Below are 19,946 nucleotides of genomic sequence, written 5' to 3'. Positions count from 1 at the left end.
AGTTCACTGAGTTCAAACCTCTCATAGCACTGGCTCGTCATGCAATAAATTTAGGAAGAGCAGTGTGGTTCTGGTCCAGTTTAGGAACAAAAATGATACTCCAACAGTCTTCCAAGTGCCGTTTACAAGCAATTTACTCCAAACATTTTGCATGTTTTTTTCAATGCATTGGGAAAGCAGGCTTGCTAATGTTTTCAGGGAAGTAACTCTAAACCCATCCTTGAACAATGTTGATGAACATTTTAAATGATCTGCATGTTGGAAGATTCATAAACTAAGTAAAATTTGCATTCGTTGTGCCTAAACTGTGCATCAATTGAAGCTGAAGTCGAGATTCATGTGCCAGTGGCAAGTCACCAAGTAACAGACGCAAGAACAACGACGCCAAAGATAGTTCAAAACCTGGGTGCTAAACGATACTCAAAATAGAAATCAAACGAATGATAGAAACAATATGATCGTATGATAAAAAGGAGACACAGGATAGAAACATTGCAAACGTTTTCACAAGCTGGACAAAATGCTCATGTTTAATGTTGAAATTCGAACCAAAACTTTGGTTCAAAAATATGAATGTAACACTAGAAAATCACTTTTAGCTTTGACTGTGTTGACTTTCTGTGAAAAATACCTATTCGACTTGAATCTGCAACTCATGTGCACCTCAATTTTCAAGACTTTTGTCTTAAAATTTTAACGGCAACGGAAAGGATGTCAAAAATTTCAAACTCGCTCACTCCTGTTTTTATCGTCAATTTCCTGTATGGTGTTTTCATTTTGTTTTCAAGTGAAAGTAAGTAGATATTCTGGGATTTTCTCATTAGGAGATAAATGCACATATAATTTACTTTCATTTGGTGTCGTCAGATTGTTATAGTTGTCCTTAAATTTCATACTCCACCGTGTTTTTTAGCATTACATATTTTGTAACGGCTCTGTACACCAACACCGTGCGCATGGCCATCTAGGCTGCACTACGACCATCCAGCACAGTATCCCTACCAGTGATGATATCCCAGTGGCCCAGCATCATAAACGGATCCCGCAGAATCACCCGATGGAGGTCAAGCAGCACCTGCAAGAGCTACTTGACAAAGGAGTAATTGCACCAAACCAGAGCAGTTACGCCTTCCCTATTGTGCTAGTTTGGAAAAAGAATGGTGCCCTGAGTATGTGCATGGATTACTGCCTCCTGAATGCCAAGGCAAGACGAGATGCCTATCCCCTGCCGAGAATTGATGAGATTTTGGACGTACTAGGAGGAGCTAAGTACTTTTCAACCATGGATCTGGCCTCTGCGTACAACCAGGTAGAAGTCAACCCAGCTGATCGCCACAAGACAGTGTTAACTACACCCTTTGGTCTGTTCGAGTACAACTGGATGTCATTTAGTCTTGCAGGAGCCCCTGGCCTTTTCCAAAGACCGATGCAGACTGTCTTCAGGGATGAAGTGTTGCAGATCTTGTTTGTGTACTTAGATGACATCACTGTCTTCAGCCAAGACATCCCAGAGCACCTCAGGTGGTTGGAAATCGTATTGAAGAAATTGCATGAGCATGGACTTAAGCTCAAGCCTTAGAAGTGTCAGTTCTTCTGTCCAAAAGTTAACTACCTGGCAAACGTGGTATCTGCTGATGTTGTTGCCACTGATCCTGACAAGACAGAGGTGGTGAAAAACTGGCCCAAGCCAATTACTCTTAAGGATCTGAGGTCCTTCCTGGGCTTTGCCTCATACTACCACAGATTTGTCCCGCATTTTGCTCAAAGAACAAAACCGCTGAATGAGCTGGTCTCAAAGCTCTATGGAGGTGGCAAACATGGTAGACAGAGAAAGAAACCTGTTGAGAACAATTGGAACCAAGAATGCGAGAAAGCATTTGACAGCCTCAAGCAAGTACTGACCAGCCCACCAGTGTTAGCCTACCCTATTTACACCAAGCCGTTCATTGTAGAAGTGGATGCCTCCAACGATGGATTAGGAGCTGACTTATCCCAGGAGCAGGACGGTCATGTCAGACCAATAGCATATGCAAGCCGAGCCCTATGAGGAGCTGAGAGGAACATGGAGAACTACTCTTCCAGAAAGCTGGAACTCCTAGCTCTCAAGTGGGCCGTTACAGAAATGTTCTGAGAGTACCTGATATCCTCTACCTTCATAGTGTTGACAGACAACAACCCCCTGACTTACCTGCAGTCAAAGAGCAAGCTGAAGGCTGTTGAGCAGCGATGGGTGTCCAAGACTAGCTAATTTCAATTTCAACATCAAGTACCGTGCAGGAAAGCAGAACATGAATGCCAATACACTCAGCCACCTTAACCGGGAGAAGCATGAAGAGAGTGACATTGGTCAAGTAGAAGCAGCCTTGGCATCTTCCCTCAATACCACTGCTGTACCCGAGTCTCTGCAAGAGCTACTACCCCAGTCAACAATGGAGCAGCCAACAATAGACCCTCTCCCCAGTACCAGTATATTACCATCGTGGGACACAAACCAGTTAGTAAGGTTGCAAATGGCGGACCCTACCATTAGGTGTCTGATACACTTCCGTAACATTGGTCGTAAGCCTTCAGCTAGAGAGATGAAAGCTCAGACACGTGAAGCGAAACAGCTCTTGAACCAATGGGACCGTATTGAAGAGATAAAGTGAGTCCTCTACAGTGGTAACGCTGACAGCCATGGTAACAAGCACCAACAGCTGCTCCTTCCTGCTAGTCTCCATGACGAACTTCTCAAGGGTGTCCATGACCAAGGTGGCCACCAAGGATTGGAAAGGACAGAGCAGCTGGTACGTGAACATTGCTGGTGGTCTGGATTGCACAACGATGTGAAAAAGTACCTATCAGAATGTGAGCGTTGTGTTGTAGCGAAAGGACCCTACTTAACCGTCAAGACCCCAATGACCAGCATCACTGCATCCAAATCCTTGGAAGTACTAGCAATGGACTTCACCCTACTTGAGCCGGCATCAGATGGCAGAGAGAATGTGTTAGTATTAACTGACGTATTCACTAAATTCACTGTGGTACAACTAGAGACCAGAGAGCCAGCACTGTAGTCAAAACCCTAGTACGTGAATGGTTCCTTGTGTATGGTGTGCCTAAGAGAATTCATTCTGAACAAGGCAGATGTTTTGAGGCTGAAGTGGTCAAAGAACTGTGCCAGATGTGTGGTATTAAGAAATCCTGAAGTTCACCGTACCACCCTGTGGGAAATGGACAGTGTGAGCGGTTTGATCACACCCTTCATGACCTTCTATGCACCCTACCACCCGAGAAGAAGAGGAAGTGGCCTGAGCACCTAAAGAAACTGTGTTATGCATACAATGCAACACCACATTCCTCTACAGGATATTCCCCACACTATCTGTTGTCTGGCACTGATCACCCTAAGAGCCTGTTGATCTCCTTCTTCCTAATGGACAAGAAGATCCACCAAGTGACAATGGAGGGTGGCTTACCCTTCACCAGAATCGTTTACGTGATGCTCATGAGCAAGCGCAAGACAAGCTTAGAGCAGAACCTACACTGCGAAAGTAGCAGTTTGACCACCACAGAAATGTCAAACCGGACGACATCCCAATTGGAGAGTGTTCGCTCATAGCCACCCTACAGGGTGAGCAAAGATCCAAGACAAGTGGAACTCCAAAGTTCACAAAGTCATCAATCGCCGTGACCATGTCTATGAAAGTGAGCGTGCCGATGGTCAAGGACCTACCAGAACCGTCAATCATTCTGAATTGCAAGTCTGCCCCAAACCCAAGCCAAGGTTAACACCACGGTTTCCACCAAGAGTTCGCCCGCATTCCCCAAGGATTAACAAAGCCCCACCTAGTGAAAGTTCTGGTGACACTTTGGATGACTCTGATGATATCTTCATTACTTTCAGAACCCCTCAAGAACCCATTCAAAATTCCAGTTGCAGAGCCAAAAAGACCAACCCTGCACTGTTCTGCAAGGCTTAACAAGGGACAACATGCAAACCCCTATCATCAGCCAAGAACAATCAATAACTAACTTTACAGTTTAGTTACCTTTAATAATGTTACGCATACTTGTAAGGGAGCATTAATTTGTTCTGTTGCATTTGTACTTGCATGAGGACATAGCAAGCAAAAATAGGGGGGAATGTGACAAGGTCACTTTAGTTCATTTTCAGTTCTAATTTTCAAACTATTTTTTTTATTAGTGTTGTGCTATTATTCTTCTTACTATTTGGGTTACTTACATTAGTTTGGTTTCCTTACACACCTTATTTTGGTATGTGTTGGTGGTTCATTCCCACACACTTCTCTTAGCTGAATCCTGTTGTGTATGAAAAGTTACCTCCTAGTTCCCTTAGGTAAATCCTGTATTCATGGGCAACAAATAGACTCCCTAGCCTTTTTTGGTTTAGAGTTATTCTGACCTACAGTTTCCTTAAATCTGTTTTAAATTGGCAACCATTTGTTCAGCAAATTCAGTTGGTTTATTCTGAGCTATACTCAAGTTCTCAAGTCAAGCACTGGTTTAGCTCAAATGCTATATTCTCAACAACCCTTGTGTTACTCGTTCCAGTTTTTTTGTCCTTTGTCCCCGTTGTTATTGTTTCTGCTATTTTTGCCAATAAACTCGCAAAATTGTACACTCGTATCTGTCGTTGCTATGTCGACCGTTTTGGCCGTCTTACATGTATATTCTCTTCTGTCCAAATTATAGTGGTCACTTTTGCTCAGGTTTTCAAAACCTCGTTCACTTACGTGTTAGACACTTTATGTGAAGTTTTTTTCAGAACTATACCCTCACAAGGACATCTGACCTCCTTAACTTTTGCTAGAAGCAGAAGCTGCATAATCTTAATTTAAAATACTTTTGAATCGCAAAATTACAATCTCATTATTACGGTGAGTATGAAAACTAGCAGACTATAACATAATATACATAATATAAATCTTTTGAAAAAAGTACATTGGTACCTTTCTGAAGTCCATAATGTTTGGTGAGAACACCACTGCAAGATTGTGGGCTGTCATTTTACTGTGTGGAGTTTTGGTGACAAGACTGAGCAGCTCCAGCAGCTGTTGTAGAAGCATTCTATTTGGAGGTGGCACCAACAGAAACAGAAGCTGGAATGCTTCAATCAACTTGGCACTGGATTCATCATTACGGATTTCTGCAAACAAGAATAATTCATGGTAGATAAATATAAATCAGAATTATTGTAATTATTAAAAAGGATACACTGACAGTAATGTTTCATGAAATACTTAGTAACTATTACAGACACTGACTAGTGTTGGGATGGTGGGATGGGATGGGATGGCTATAGGTAGTTATATTTATATTTCTTGTACATGAGATAGACAGCATGATGCAGCTGGCAAGGTAAATGTTTTAAGGTCATTCCACTGAAACAGAACCTGCATTGAGATTTTTGTGAAACTTTGCATATTGATTGTTTATCTTATAGGAACTTAACTTTTGAAATAAAAATGAGGGGTCCCCATGTTTGTTTAGGAGCAACAGCACCTTGTTTATACCCAATAAATTCTTACAATGGCACCATGATTTTGTAGTCACGATTGCTTGCTAAATTCATGTTTTCGACGATTGTTTTTTGTTCTACACTGAGAATTGGTCCATATTTATTTTACACAGAGAAATTTAGTACTCAATTTTTACAACAGAAAAAAAAGATAGGTCACCATACTCGTTTGCGAGAAAATGATGATTAACCTCAATGGCGAGGTCCAGCTGTAAAGAAAAAGCTGCCATTTTTCAATGCACGCGAGCTAATCACGCCTGAAATTATACGTAGTAGGGATGTGGAATGCAATACTAGGGAATGACCTTAAGAGAGTTCTCAATTAAAGATTAAAAAATGACAGGTAAACTTCTGCAGTAAGAGACTGTGGAACTAAACAATACAAAATAATTGAGCTTGAAAGCAAAACTTGCCTGTGATCTGTAAATAAGCATTCTGCGGAGCCTGTGTTAGGAGAGGTTCTGGGAGCTCACCAAGGAAGATCTTCAGAACAGATGCCACATCATGTGGAGAAAATCTGCCATTGTCAAAGTCAGCGTTCTCTTCTTTGTCAATCAAATCTTTTAATTCTTCTTGCCTTTTCTTACTGCCTGAGACTCTGAACAAGCCTTCCTTGTTTACATCTGTAATGTAGTATATAAACAAATCAAAAACTTGTAATTTATTGACAATTATATTACCGTTGCCACCAAAAAAAGTTCTTGGCAACTTTTTACTCTTTTTTGAAAACTTCTGATAAGTTCTGTTTCAAATGGCCAATCAAACTGCGATAACTTGCCACCAGTTTCAAATGCTGACAACTGGGCATCAAATGATATTTTCATGTCATCATATCTATAACACACGTCTTGATCATGATTGGTTCTCTGCATGCCCATATTGACCCGTGACCCTTGAGGGCAAAGGGTCTAATTGTTTTAGTATCACCCAACTAGTCAGACAGAAAAGGCAAGAATAAAGTTAGCAAATGCAAGTTGAACAAATATTTATTTGGGAATAAAACGAAAGAAAGCGTCACGCTCAATTGCGCCAATTTCGCTACTCGAGGACTATTACTAATAGTCCTCTAGTAACATAGCCAATTCAAATGCAGGATTTGCATTAGCCCGCTAGTTGGGTGATACTAATTACAGATAATCAATTACAACTGTTTGTAACTGGATACCTTTACCATCCACTTGTCAATTATCTGCCATTTATAGGCTTCCTTCCTAACATTTTCTACAGCGTTTTTAACTTATTGAAAAGCACTACTGACATTTTTGCTTAAAAGAAGTTCTTAAAAGACTTAGTAATCTCAAAATTTGTTATTGAATGTGATTAATTAGTAATTAGATATTGTGTTGTACAATTTAGAGAGTAATCATGCTTGCAATGTCAAGTTGGCTTTGTGGTGTGTACTCATCCTCTCTTAACTCATACATTACTCCCTGAGTAGTGCTTTACTTGGTCCAATTACTATAATTACTATTGCTATACAGCTGGCCTTTTTCCCACTACAGCATGCCCATTCATTGGCTAGTTCATGGTCACATGACATCTAACAATGAAACTGTTTATCGCCAAATGCCACGAGCGGGCAACATTGCGAAAACTATGACGTCAAATGGGAAACAGTTCACTGTTACCTGCGAAATGTTGACTGCTGTTGCACATAATCAGGGTGTACGGTTGAAGGTCGCCTAGTGTTGTCACTGGAATGATCTCAGCGCGTTTTTCAAAATTCGCTTTTGTTTTGTTTTGCTATAAAATAAATCACTTAATGACTGGTCCCTTGGGGAACAGTCATTAAGTGTTAAATATTTTCCACAATAATGTTACAAACACAAGAAAATATCATTACATGAAACTTTATTGACTTACGCCTCTTCAAAAAATTAATAAGTGTTGAAATTCTGATTACCCCATCTTCTGTGAGTGAATGACCAAATATTTTATGGCTACCTAAAGAAAAAAAAGTAAACCATGTCAGGATTCTTCGTTTTCAGTTCTTCCTAATATAGGGTCTAAAAGTACTCACAAGTGACCATGAGTGAGATTACATCAAAAAATGTCAGTGATGTTACTATGACGTCATTAAGAAGTTATTGTGAGGTCATATCATTAAATAATGACCTTACCACCAAACTGAGGCTTAATTTACTAGTGTAGTAATCAAAGATTAGAGCAGTAGCTGTGCTTCACACTTCAATGTTTTCCTTTTCAAATATTGGCTGCTTATTTATTTGTGAAAGTAAAGAAAAATTCGCCTGATTTTACTAAACCAAGTGACACCCAACACTGTGTGTGGAGTTTGCATGCTTTGCTTGATCAAATAACAGATAAACCATTCCCGCCAGACAATACGGCCTTTTGGCAACCTACAAAACTAGGTGGAAAATCTTGTACAGACTGGACTAGGATTGCATTACACCATGTGAACACAACTAGTGTAAATAGAACATGTCCGACAATTTTTGAAAACAAGTTGAAAAATAAATTTTGCGAGTTGCAGCTAGGCAAATGGCCATGATTTGTTGTCAGAAAACTAACTTACACCGGGATTGTGTAACTTACCAAAAGGCCATGATTTGTGGTCAGAATGGTTTATTTGTTAACATTCTTCAATTGTGAAAACAAGACGTAAATTTTTTGGCGACGCACTGTCTGGCAGGTTGGCTGGCTGGAACTTTATTTTCTCAAGAAATATTTATTATAAGTTTTGGCATTCTGAAATTGAACATTCAGTCTTGGAAACAAATCTTAAAGGAATGCTTTGCCTGGAAGTTTATAGTTTGAAAAGTTTAATTCATCAGAAGCATATCACCTAGTCTAGGTGATATGCTTCTGAATTCATTCATTAGCAGTGCTTTCAATAATATTCGAAGTAGATGTCTGCCAGTATAAAAGTAGGCGGCTCAGGATATATAACCTTTGCTAGGGGGGTCTGGGGGCATGTTTCCCCAGAAAATTTTGAAATTTAAACTCTCAGAAATGAGATTTCCAGCTTTCTGGGCATCAAAGTTATTAAAGTCAATGATGAATATGTGCTGGGACTGATCTTTTTTGCTTGCTGCCCGCAAATGATTTATCTCTGCTAGGGCTATCGAAGTACATTGGCTTCCTTCACAAAGTTCTGCAAGTGTAAAAACTGTGAACAGGCTCGTTGAATGAATTTCCAAACGATGAACAAATAAAGTCTTTCATTCCTTCGATTGATGGCCCTTTGCGTGGCTCATGACTTTCCAAAAATTGCGAAGATGGCGAGGCCTTATCTGCGACTTCAGACCGTATATTTTTAGAATCAGTTGGGTTGACTAGCAAAATTTCATCATTGGAAAAAAGCGTTTCGTTTTGTGCAATCGATATTCATTTGTAAGCAAAGAAGAACACAATAGGTTTATGAAAGAACAATTCCGAAGTCAAATAAATTTATTCAAATACCTGTTTTGCTTTCAAAAGAATGTAAATGAACGAGTCTGTCCAGACTGTATATGGGTGCACACTTTGCTGCCATCTTTTCTTGACTGACCACATGGTAATAGTTTAAAAGCAAGGTTAAGTTTTATTACAATACTGCTGAAAATGGTTGAATGTTTTGCAATTTGCAATCATATTCGATGGATGTGTACACTTTTATATACACAAACTGTCGAGGCAAATGTAAGAAATATTTTATCAGTTTATTTAAACTGAGAAATAGGTAGGCAGTAAGTATTATCAGAGTTACATTTTTGAAGTTTTTGTCAACAAACACAGCCAAGAGACCAGTGACTCGATGACTCACAGCCGCCGGAGCTCCGGCAGTAGCTGGCTTGTAATGAAAGCCCTGCATTAGTAGTTCAACCTCACATGCAGATTGTTATCCGGACTTATCGTTATCTGAGCCCTACTTTGTGTAATAAAATTACTGGGATTTTCTTGCCTTTTACAATCGAAAAAAGATCACATATGAAGCATGAAAGAACAGAAGGTCAACAGCCAATATTTGTTAAGGAAAAAAATCGAATTATGAACGCACAGGCAATGCTCTCAACTTTGATTACCACACTAGTAAATAGCCTGAGTTTGGTCACTGGTCAGGTCATTATTTGATTAAATGACCTCACAATGAGTACTTCTTAATGACATCATGATAACATCACCGACATTTTTTGATGTAATCTCACCCGTGGTCACTTGTGGTCATTTGTGGTCACTTGCGGTCACTCGTGATCACCCATGGTCACCTGTGGTCACTTGTAAGTACTTTCAGACCTTGTCTACATCCTACAGCCCGGAGTGTTAGCACAGTGTTCACGTTTGTATAGGGATCTGATCATGCGTCAAAAATAATCATTTTTGAAGAGCGCTAATTATAAAAACTTCATTTCTTGAATTAAATTACTGACATCTCAGGATTAACATTTGTCTCAGCGAGTCGGTGAATTTTTCCTCGTAGATCTGCTGACTGTCTGAAATCCTCACCGTGTCAACATGTAAAGACAAATTTTGCATTAAAAGAAATAGCTAGATGACAGACTAAATAGTTTCACACACAGGTCTCTCATACTTACTGTTATATTATCTGTAAGCTTGAGCTTACGTATATCTTGACTTCCTTTCTCGAAATCGTCGCAAAACAAGCCTATATTAAGGAATTTTTTAATTTCCCTCGATACCTAAAGTACATAAAGCTCAAAAGCTGTTAAGCTCAATAATGCAGATTTGTGAGCAAGGCAATGTTTTGTTTTGGACTGCAATCTTCTAGTCGGGGGTCTTTAGAGATCCTTACCTTTTCTGTTCATTATTTTGTTGATTTTTTCTGATGATTTGGAGAAAAAACTCCTCTGAGGTTTAAAATTGCTATCAATCTCTAGGTTTCTGGCCACATTTCCCGTATGCTCAAGTTGCTGTAAGTCCTCTAACATGTTGATATCCAAGACTCTCGTAAGTCTGCTCAAGCACACTCTAGCGTGAGAATCCTTACACTCTTTCTTGTACATTTTTCTTCAAAAATACCATCAACAAAATTGTACGTACTGTATTTTGTCGGAAACGTTTTTTTTTCTTTTTCGATGGCTTTGTCAGAAAGACCGCGTTTATTCTCACCTCACCAATCAAATTTAATTAACGGTTCAGTTACTGACAGGCGGTTACTGACCAATCACGCGCTCAAGATAATTCAGCGGTTACGCTTAGCGGGCTCAACAATTCGAAGATGGCGGACGGCGGTTTTGCGAAGTAGAACACGGAGCAGAAAATTAGAAGGTCGTAACGTAAACTGAAAGACAGACTTTCAGTGAACAATATTGTAATGGATGACTTTTAGAATCTACAACCTGTAACAGGGCCAGCACACAGAAACCTCATCAGGAGTTCTAAGTTGTCATCTGACGACAATGGCTGCAGTACTCATTCCCTTGTGAAGTCTAACTCTGAGCTAAGCTTTTACCAGAGAGCTACTTTCTTCACGAATTGTGTGTTGACAGTGGATAATGATCAGGTGTTTATGGGTGAGTGCTACCGAGTATTGATGAATTTGAGGAATGTCCCAGGCTTCATACTTTGTGCGCGCTGGGACGTCAACACTTGGAAAGCTTGCTCTGTGAAATGTCTTCATTGTATTGCATATTGTGTTTATCACGAAAATTAATGGAATGCAGGTACCATTTCTATTATGATATTTTTCCCGCGACTCATAAATTATTGAAGAATTCTTCGTGGCAAAGATCAACAAGTAAGACTTTTATCGCCCTGTTGTTTGTGTTCCATCTACTTGCCTTTGTCGTATGTCAGCGTATGTGGCCCGGCCACCATCCGAAAATCACGTAATTGATGTGTCTTTCTTCGACGATTGAAAACTGATTTTTTTTTAGCTTGGTTTTAGAATATTTCAAAAATAAACCGAGCGCTTTTGAGACATTTATGGGCAGTGACGAACAATGGAAACTTGATGCCATCACATTCCATTGGATCGGTTTGACTGGCACGCATTTGCACGGTCCGACAGTGAGAGAGTGGTCGACGTCTAAAGACAAATCCATTAGAATTTAAGCATTTTGGATACTTAAGAGGCCTCTGTTATGCCTTCAATAAGCCCTGTTCACTCACGTAGCGTGGAAAATGAAGAAGAAAGAGGTGATCAAATCCATAAAATGGTTAGCCTTCGGAAATCACGTTCTCCTGGTTCAACGTTGAGTGAGAGACTAAAAGCCGCACGGAAACTGATCCCATCGTATCCTGGCAGAGCAAAATTAGTACGGTCTGTCAGTGAAAGCAGCGGATTAGCATTAACAACAAACGACGAGAGAATCCGTTCCAAAGCAGAAACAGAGAGTTGCGCAACGATTCAAGACTTTCGTACGTTCTTCCGCGAACATGCCATCATCATGGAATTGTAAGTCAGTTACTTCTTGCTCAATGCCTTACATAATTCATTCAGCGTATGTTAATAAAACTAAACTTTTCTTTTTTCTTTGCTGCATTTATTTCTTGATTAAAATTGTCCCCGATGTATTGCAGGGTAGTGCTAAATACCCTTACACCCCAACGAGTTCAATTGATAACAATCGATATTAATCGATGTAAATTATTTAATTGTATTCGAAATTGATAAAAATCAATAAAGGGATATGTTGTGAGTAATCAATAATTATGGAGTTTTAAATTAATGTCATCAATTTCATCTAACGTATCAATTTTATCAGTGCAAAATGTCTCCACTTATTTTAGGGCAGCGAAACATCAGAAAATGATCATCCGCACTTGGATCATAGTACATCAAGGGAACTGATGAATCCTTGTCCAGTGTGTATAAGATAAATTCTTGAGGCTCAATTGCTTGATTCTGACGATCTTGATACTTGCGTTCAACACGTGTATGTGATCAAGGCCTAAGGGTAACTCAGCATGTCCCAACAAGCTTGAAGTGCATGACAAGTGAAGAAAAATAGATGATAGGCTGAGCATTTAGGGGTTTAAAATGTTTTGAAGTAGGCACCTGGAGCTGGGAGAGTAGGCGGCTATGACAAGTTAGGGGCTGCAAGGCCCCTCATCCAGTAATGTGAAGGGCACAAAATACAGTGGATGCTTTGAGCTTTCTTTTTAACAAGCTTCCTATTGCATAAAAAACATTATTGTTACAAAACTGAGTGTGAAGTGACACAATGCTGAGCTTGTTTGTCGCAAGCTGATTGCCTTAACCAGAGTAGCTGGTGATACAATGTATATAATCAAGTAGGCAGTGGAACTACGGTGGTTGCTGCCTTGTTTTGAAAACACTGAGCATTGGCAAAACACAGCTAGTTTTGAAATGCTGCTTCTGAAGAAGCAGTTTGTTGTATTTACCAGTGTCAACAATACAATCCTCGCTGAGGGCGATAAAATTAATAAATCGATAAATTTGATTTGATAATCTATAAATTTGATGTGATAGTTGTGAGTATCGATTTCTATAAATTGATCGATAAAATCGCTAATGTTTAAATAAGGATCCATATTGGTTTTTTCACTCCAAGTCATCAGCCGGGCAAGTATGCCAGATGACATACTTGCCGTGGCAAAATTTTACTTGCCCGTTCAATAGGGAAGAATTGCAATGGAACAGCATGTAAATGCAAAGTTTACTTTGTTTATTAATTTCACATGACCAGTCTCCCAGTACACACACTGCAATACATCATGTCTGTCCGATGACGTAATGGTCTTAATCTGGGACTTTCTTAGGGATGTGCATGGGCTTAAACGATACAGTAATAACATTATAACAACAGCTTGCTTTCTTAAAAATAATGATTAAATTTAATTGTTTTTTTCCATGAGTAAAGGGCTAGTCACACGAGTCACATAATTCAAGAATTACGTTATCCACGGCTATCTTTAGTACGATGGTTATTTCCCTACCAATGATGTAATCCTTGGTAGGGAATCCTTGCAATGTTCTGACATGTTCTTTGCGTGGCTTGCAAATATTTAATTTTCTTTCCAATCTCTGAACTCGCTTCAATAAAACAGCATGACAATTCACTTCTCTTGTCTAAAAATACGAAAAATACTTGGAAAACCAAAAAGACTGTCGCTCCTGGTGAAATAAACTTGCAAAGTAAACACATCTTACTTGTCACGTGGCGAAAGTGAAAGCTGCAATGTCAGCGCATTCCATAGCTGATGTAATACCTTTTTTTAGCGTATTTATTATTTCTTTGGAATCCAATGCTTCGATAAAACCAAAAGAAAATATATTTTACACACAATAAAGAAAACAATATCTGTAACATTGTCCGTGTATTAATTTTTGAACAGCTGTTGGTGAATAAACATCACAGGTTGCATGATTCAAAATTTGGCCGAGAGGAAGTTTGGGTCTGGTCACCAACAAAACTAGAAAAAAACAAGAAGATCTGTTAGATCTTATAACCGCGCTTTTAAAATTTAACTGTTTGCTTAGCACTACCGTCGGAACGCAGTGCACATTCCAAAGCAGTCATTGATGATTCTTTTCTTACTGTAGACATCACATCACTTGATCAACACAAACTGTATTATTGCACCATCAGTGGTAGCCATTGACAAATCTCCGATGACGTAATGGTCTTAATCTTTGTAGAACTTTCTTCGGGATATGTATGGGCATGAACAATATAACTGACACGATAATAACACTATTAACAACAGCTTTCTTTCTTAAAAGTCATGATTAAATTTAATTGGTGTTTTCCACGAGTAAAGGGCTAGCAAAGTAGTCACACAAGTCATATAATTTAATAATAAAACTCTATCCTGACCGATGTATCGATTTTGGTCACTCCAGTGACCACAGATTGAAAACGTGACAGAAAATTGGCGTTACTTTCGATTCTCACCAAATTTGGACAGTGGGATCATCTCATCATTACCCAATTACAGACCATTTTTCAGCTCTTTTCGTCATATCCCCCCCACGGGAGAATTTTGTCAAGTTAGCTAATTTAGTATGCAAGCCACCGTAATGGCGGTCACCGTCGACAAAATGTTTATTTGCTCAAAATTGGGGCAAAATCTGTCGGAGATGGAAGTCAGGACATTTGTAAGGAAACAGAAAGTAATTTGGGACCGGTTGCTGGCTTCTAAGGCTGAATTTATCCAGAAGTAAGCTGTATTTTCGTTTTCGTGCCGAAAGCCATGCTATGAAATATTATCGGCTTGTTCTGCTGTCTTGTTCTGTTTTTCTCTTGGTCTTTTTTGTAGCCCGCCAAGGCCAGTCTTTCGTTTAAATGGGTAGAAAAAAGTTCGAAAAAGATGTTCCCACTCAAGTTTAAGCTCTCAGGCGATAATTCTGGAGTTTTTTGGCCGAAACGTCGGCTTTGTTATGTTCGTGTTTTTCGGTTGCTATGGGCGACCGTTGCTTCCTTTGTTAGGTCAAGTCTGGGGAGTGAGGTCACAAAAAAAATTCTAACTAATTCTGGTTTTGTTCGATTTCGCTGAAATTTTAACACGATAAAGCTGGATTGTTAAGGAATAGATTTACCGTCTATGAGATTTATTAATGTTTCAACAGCTTTTGGTGAGTAAACATCACAGGTTGCGTGACTCAAAATTTGGCCGAGTGGAAGCTTGGGTCTGCTCGCACACAAGTCGACAAAAAAAAAAAACCACAGGTAAACCATGAACCGTGCTCGGCCCATGGCCGTGCGGTTAAAAAAACCCGTGTAAACCAAGAACCGCGCTCAGCCCATGGCTGTGCAGTTAATGAAAACCAGGCCTCTTTGACTGCCTTGAAGGCTGAAAGGAACACTTTTGGTCTTCCTGCACGTATTTGTGCTTGTTTTTGTGTGGCTTACATGAAGTGTATAGCCACATTATGCCATAATCTGATTTATTTATTTATTTGTCTACGAGAGTCAGCACTTGTCACTTGGTCTTGTGTTGTACTGTGCACTAGTCAGAGTCAGCCATTGCGGTTGTAAGCGTGGTCTCTAGTTTCCCCTGCTTTTAGTTTTAAAGGTAAGTCGTTTTTCATTTTGAGCTTGGTCTTGAGTTCTGCATGTTATCATTTCTTTTGCATGTCAAAAATCCAGCTTTGTAATTAAGTACAAATAACGAAACCCGTTTGCAATTGTTTCGCTTTCAGGTGTTCATGCAAGACAACAAAGCGAGACAATGGGAGTAAAGTTCCTCGTGAAAGCTAGGGCAGACTTGGCATGTGTCCAGTGTAGGTTCTACAGGAGCCATTGTATTTTTAAAAGTCTCTATTCATTGCTTTGAAATGTCTCCATCGGTGACCACAAATTCAAAGGCTACCACTTGAGTTTTGAAACAATACAAATCGCAGAGGCCTTCTCAAGACTTTCGGAAACAAAGGAAATATATTTCATCCCTTTACATTTGGATGAATTAGTGGAATTACTTGGTTACAAATGTAAGTCATGGAAGAGGTCATGCAACAATCAGTTGACTGTAAAGCCGTGGATTTATGAAATATATTTTTACCCTTTTGAGTAAGTATGCTTCTTCGCCTCGGTTTGAACATGAACTGTGACCTTTTCTTTTTGTCCAAATTAGATATTCAAAAGTGAAATAAATTACCATATTAGAGGTGATTTGCATTTGTTTACTGTACTTAGAATGCAAGTGAATATATGAAAGATCATATATTTGAACTGCAGAGAAAGATATGAAGACATGACTGAATTTTTTTTCAGGCTTTAATTTCACAACTGCTTAAGTTGTGTATATAACTGCAATGATCAGTCATGTCTTCATCTTTCTCTGCAGTTGAAATATATGGTCTTTCATATATTCACTTGCACTCTTCACCATCTACGGGTATATTACGAACTCACAACATGATCAGCTCCCAGTTGGCTTGATAGCTCAGTTGGTGGTAGAGCACTGCACCGGTATTGCAGAGGTCATGGGTTCGAATCCTGTTCAGGCCTGAATTTTTTTTTTCAGGCTTTAATTTCACAACTGCTTTAGTTGTGTATATAACTGCAATGATCAGTCATGTCTTCCTCTTCCTTCGCAGCTGAAATATATGATCTTTCATATATTCACTTGCACTCTTAACCATCTACGGGTATATTACAAACTCAAAACATGATCAGCTCCCAGTTGGCTTGATAGCTCAGTTGGTGGTAGAGCACTGCACCGGTATTGCAGAGGTCATGGGTTTGAATCCCGTTCAGGCCTGTTTTTTTTTTTTAGGCTTTAATTTCACAACTGCTTTAGTTGTGTATATAACTGTGATGATCAGTCATGCCTTCATGTACTTAAAAATCATAATCACATATTGTTCGAAAAGTGAGCTTGTTATATTTGGAGATTTAGACAATGATTAATATGACCATACATTTATGTCATGTATGGATTTGTCTTATTTAAATTTGTTAAGCCATATATACAATCAGTTTTATTTAAAACTGGATCATTGCATTATTACAATTTGAGTTTTCCTTGGCTTGTTAGCCGTAATACTAGTATATCATTCAGGAATTATACCATGCTCTACAAATATGGTAAGTTTATGTGTATAATTTAATTATTATAAACAATTATTGGATATGGTTTTTGTGATATCCAGAATAGTCAAGGTCAAGGTAAGTGTTATCAGCCGAAGGCTGAAGCTGATAACACTAACCGAGACCTTGATTATTCCGGATATCGCAAAAACCAAATCTCATAATTTTTTTTGTCATACATTGTTTCAAAGAAAATAATGACAAATGCTTTATCGCACCAAGCACAGTTTATTTTCAACTAGCCATGTTATTACATGAACTTGATATTACTCTTGGAAATTATGCATTGCGGCATTGCACACGCAACCTATGGATTATTTACTAATCTGCTAGCAGATTAGTGAATAATCAGTAGGTTGCGCTGTTTCCCAGAATTAACTGTAAGCTTTTAGCCAATGAGAAGACAGATGGTGACTACAATGTATAATAAAATGATTATTGCACTTATGATTTTTTGAAATGATTATAGTCAGCTCAATGCTACATGCCTTATAGGCTATCCATTGTCTCATATCCAACCTGCACTCATGAAATAACGGTTAATAATTTATTTGCGGGCTTCATAAAAAGAGCTAGGCTTTCTTAGGAATCCACTCAACTTAGAGCTATTGTGGTTATGCTTTGATATGGTGTGAGCTTGTACTTTGTTGTATGAAGCTAAAATATTATTGATTGAATGATTGACTGATTGACTGTTTGATTGATTGATTGATTGAAAAATACCTGCACTCCAGTAACAAATATCTCATCTCATCAGCTAGCACAAAAAATGGCAAATGCTCCTCAATTAACGGATTGCCTATATTTTAAAGGGTTTGCTTTGCAGCAGGAAATAATACAATGAATGAATAATACAATGAATCAGTTAATCTTTTGCTGATTATGCTGGCTTTCACAAATAATGTGCTAAACCCTTAAGAAAAATTCATATTTCTTGTTTTTTTGTTTAAGTTTGGTTTGGAATATATTTATCAAGGCCTATTAATCTTTTTAGTTATAGGCTGAAGCAATAAGTTTCAATTACTCGCAAATTAGCAAATTCACTTACAATACAGCAGCACCTCATTTACCATTTCGTAACTGCTAGTACGATAAAACCAAATGATAGGAAGCCTCACACGAGCACACTTTGTGATTCTCTGTAATAGCACCCTATTCCCTAAAATAACTCATGTTTTCACCTACTATGGATCACTGACCTTTTGTGTTGAAAATCTTAGTAGCTTCTTTCATTTTTTTCATGATAATTCAGTTTTGTCCTAATTACAAGTATAACTTGTAAGCCACACATGTATGCACTGTGGACCTATTTTTTTGAAGTGTTGACATTATTACTTGACGCCATATCCTGATCAAAACAGCTGATGCGATCATGCCATTTCTGCGGATGCAGATGCAGTACAGAGCATCAGCGGTTGACAAAATGGAATTGAGCCTGCCATGATTACATTCATGGAGAATACCACATCATTCAAGATGGTGGACCAAAAATGATGATTTTATTGCAAAAGAAAACTGGAAATTTGTCTCTGTTTTGTCTCTCTCTTGTTTGTGGATTTCCACGAGACACATTTAAATGACTTGTACCTACCAAAGAACCTCAGGTCACTAGACAGCCTACAGACAGACACCCCCACAGCTTGTATGCGTATGACCCTTCAGGCTGCCAGAGCTCTGCTAATATACAGATTTAGCCAAGTCTAAAAATGGGAATCCTGGGCCGGGTTGTTCAAAGCCCAATTACTGTAACCCAGGATAAGCTGGAATTTTGATTTGAGTTTTGTAACTCTGCAGTTAGGTTTTCTGTTTATTGTTTGGCCCTCTGTTTTGAGTTTGAATCATCTCAAAATAAACAAAAAACAGTGAAAAGCATTTGTATTCAAGAAAAATTTATACTTCAGTTAACTTTTAACCCTGGGTCAGCATTAACCAGGTTCCGAACAACGTGGCCCTGTTTACAACAAGTTAAACTCGTCTGACATGAGCCCACAATCCGATCAAAAACCACCACTTGGTCAGCAGTCAACTTACAAAACAATTGTGACCTCAATGAGTTCTAACCTTGAGCCTGTGATATGGTAACATGATACTGGTCAGCAGATACCTTGATATGACAGGTGTCAATTGACCATAACATGGATGTCCAATATCACAGACGGACGCCATAAACCAAGGCTGAATGTCTCTGTCAACCTATAGGAGAATCTTTGTTTACAATATTTGCCACATTACCATAAGTGATACAGTTTCTGATGGAGCTACAAAGAGATTAATACTGAATATTGAAAGGGCACAGCACGATTAACCATCCCAAGGAATTTGAGCGCGATGTATTGAATACTTTTTGTGTGATGAGGGTTTAAAAGCTCAAAATTTCAGAAAGAATGTATGAGCTCATTAGCGCTTTCGCCACACAGAAATTTTGATGTTTTTGAAAGCCAATTTCTCCTCGAATATTACACCCAAAGAGCCAAAAATTTCACCACTTACTAAGTTTCACAACTTCTAGTAAAATCGTGTCTAGCATGATGCCTTCTATGTGTAAAGTCGTATGTTAATGAGGAAAATTGTAAACAATGACGTCAGCAAAGATTCGCCTATTAACTAGAGTATTGGCCACCATCTTGTGCGACTCCGTCCCCATTGTCGTTGTCATGTGTACGGACTCACAAGCAATACTGCTAGCCATGACAACCATCAAAAAATCAATTCAGGGGTTTCCTTTTTAACCGCGCGGCCATGGGCCGAGCGCTGTTCTAGGTTTGCGTGGGGTTTATTATTTTTCGAGTTATTTTTTTGTAAAAGAAATTAATACCTCTTAGTCAGCGCGTCGGGTACGTTATGGATGGGTCAATGGATGAGTGAGTGAGTGAGTGAGAAGTATGTATGTCACGCCAATTAGATTGAATCTACTATAAACAGCCAATCAAATTTCTTGTTGTAAAGGTAAATGGTATGTGAGAAGA

At 38.9% G+C, this 19,946-nt stretch overlaps 2 protein-coding genes across 5 annotated transcripts in view; one reads left to right on the top strand and one right to left on the bottom strand.

Annotated features, from left to right (window-relative positions):
* Positions 1-10,585, bottom strand: part of LOC145479981 (rho GTPase-activating protein 19-like) — a 43,579-nt gene extending 32,994 nt beyond the window's left edge. Inside the window, 4 exon segments of the mRNA XM_081458470.1 lie at positions 4,953-5,149; positions 5,935-6,144; positions 7,385-7,465; positions 10,275-10,585. Of these exon segments, the coding sequence (XP_081314596.1) occupies positions 4,953-5,149; positions 5,935-6,144; positions 7,385-7,465; positions 10,275-10,485 (699 nt within the window). The 5' untranslated portion in view covers positions 10,486-10,585.
* Positions 10,586-10,695: 110 nt separating this feature from the next.
* Positions 10,696-19,946, top strand: part of LOC145480000 (protein crossbronx homolog) — a 95,104-nt gene continuing 85,853 nt past the window's right edge. For 2 of the 4 annotated variants that reach the window (XM_081458491.1, XM_081458490.1), the window contains exon 1: positions 10,696-11,879. In XM_081458491.1, the coding sequence (XP_081314617.1) occupies positions 11,566-11,879 (314 nt within the window). In that variant the 5' untranslated portion in view covers positions 10,696-11,565. The remainder of the gene's footprint in view (positions 11,880-19,946) is intronic. The other 2 variants (XM_081458493.1, XM_081458492.1) reach the window with 2 other exon arrangements.

This window comes from Orbicella franksi, chromosome 2 (genome assembly GCF_964199315.1).
Source record: "Orbicella franksi chromosome 2, jaOrbFran1.1, whole genome shotgun sequence".
In the NCBI taxonomy this organism is placed as follows: domain Eukaryota; kingdom Metazoa; phylum Cnidaria; class Anthozoa; order Scleractinia; family Merulinidae; genus Orbicella; species Orbicella franksi.
Note: the sequence above shows the minus strand (reverse complement) of the source record. Positions and strands in the feature narration are given on the sequence as shown.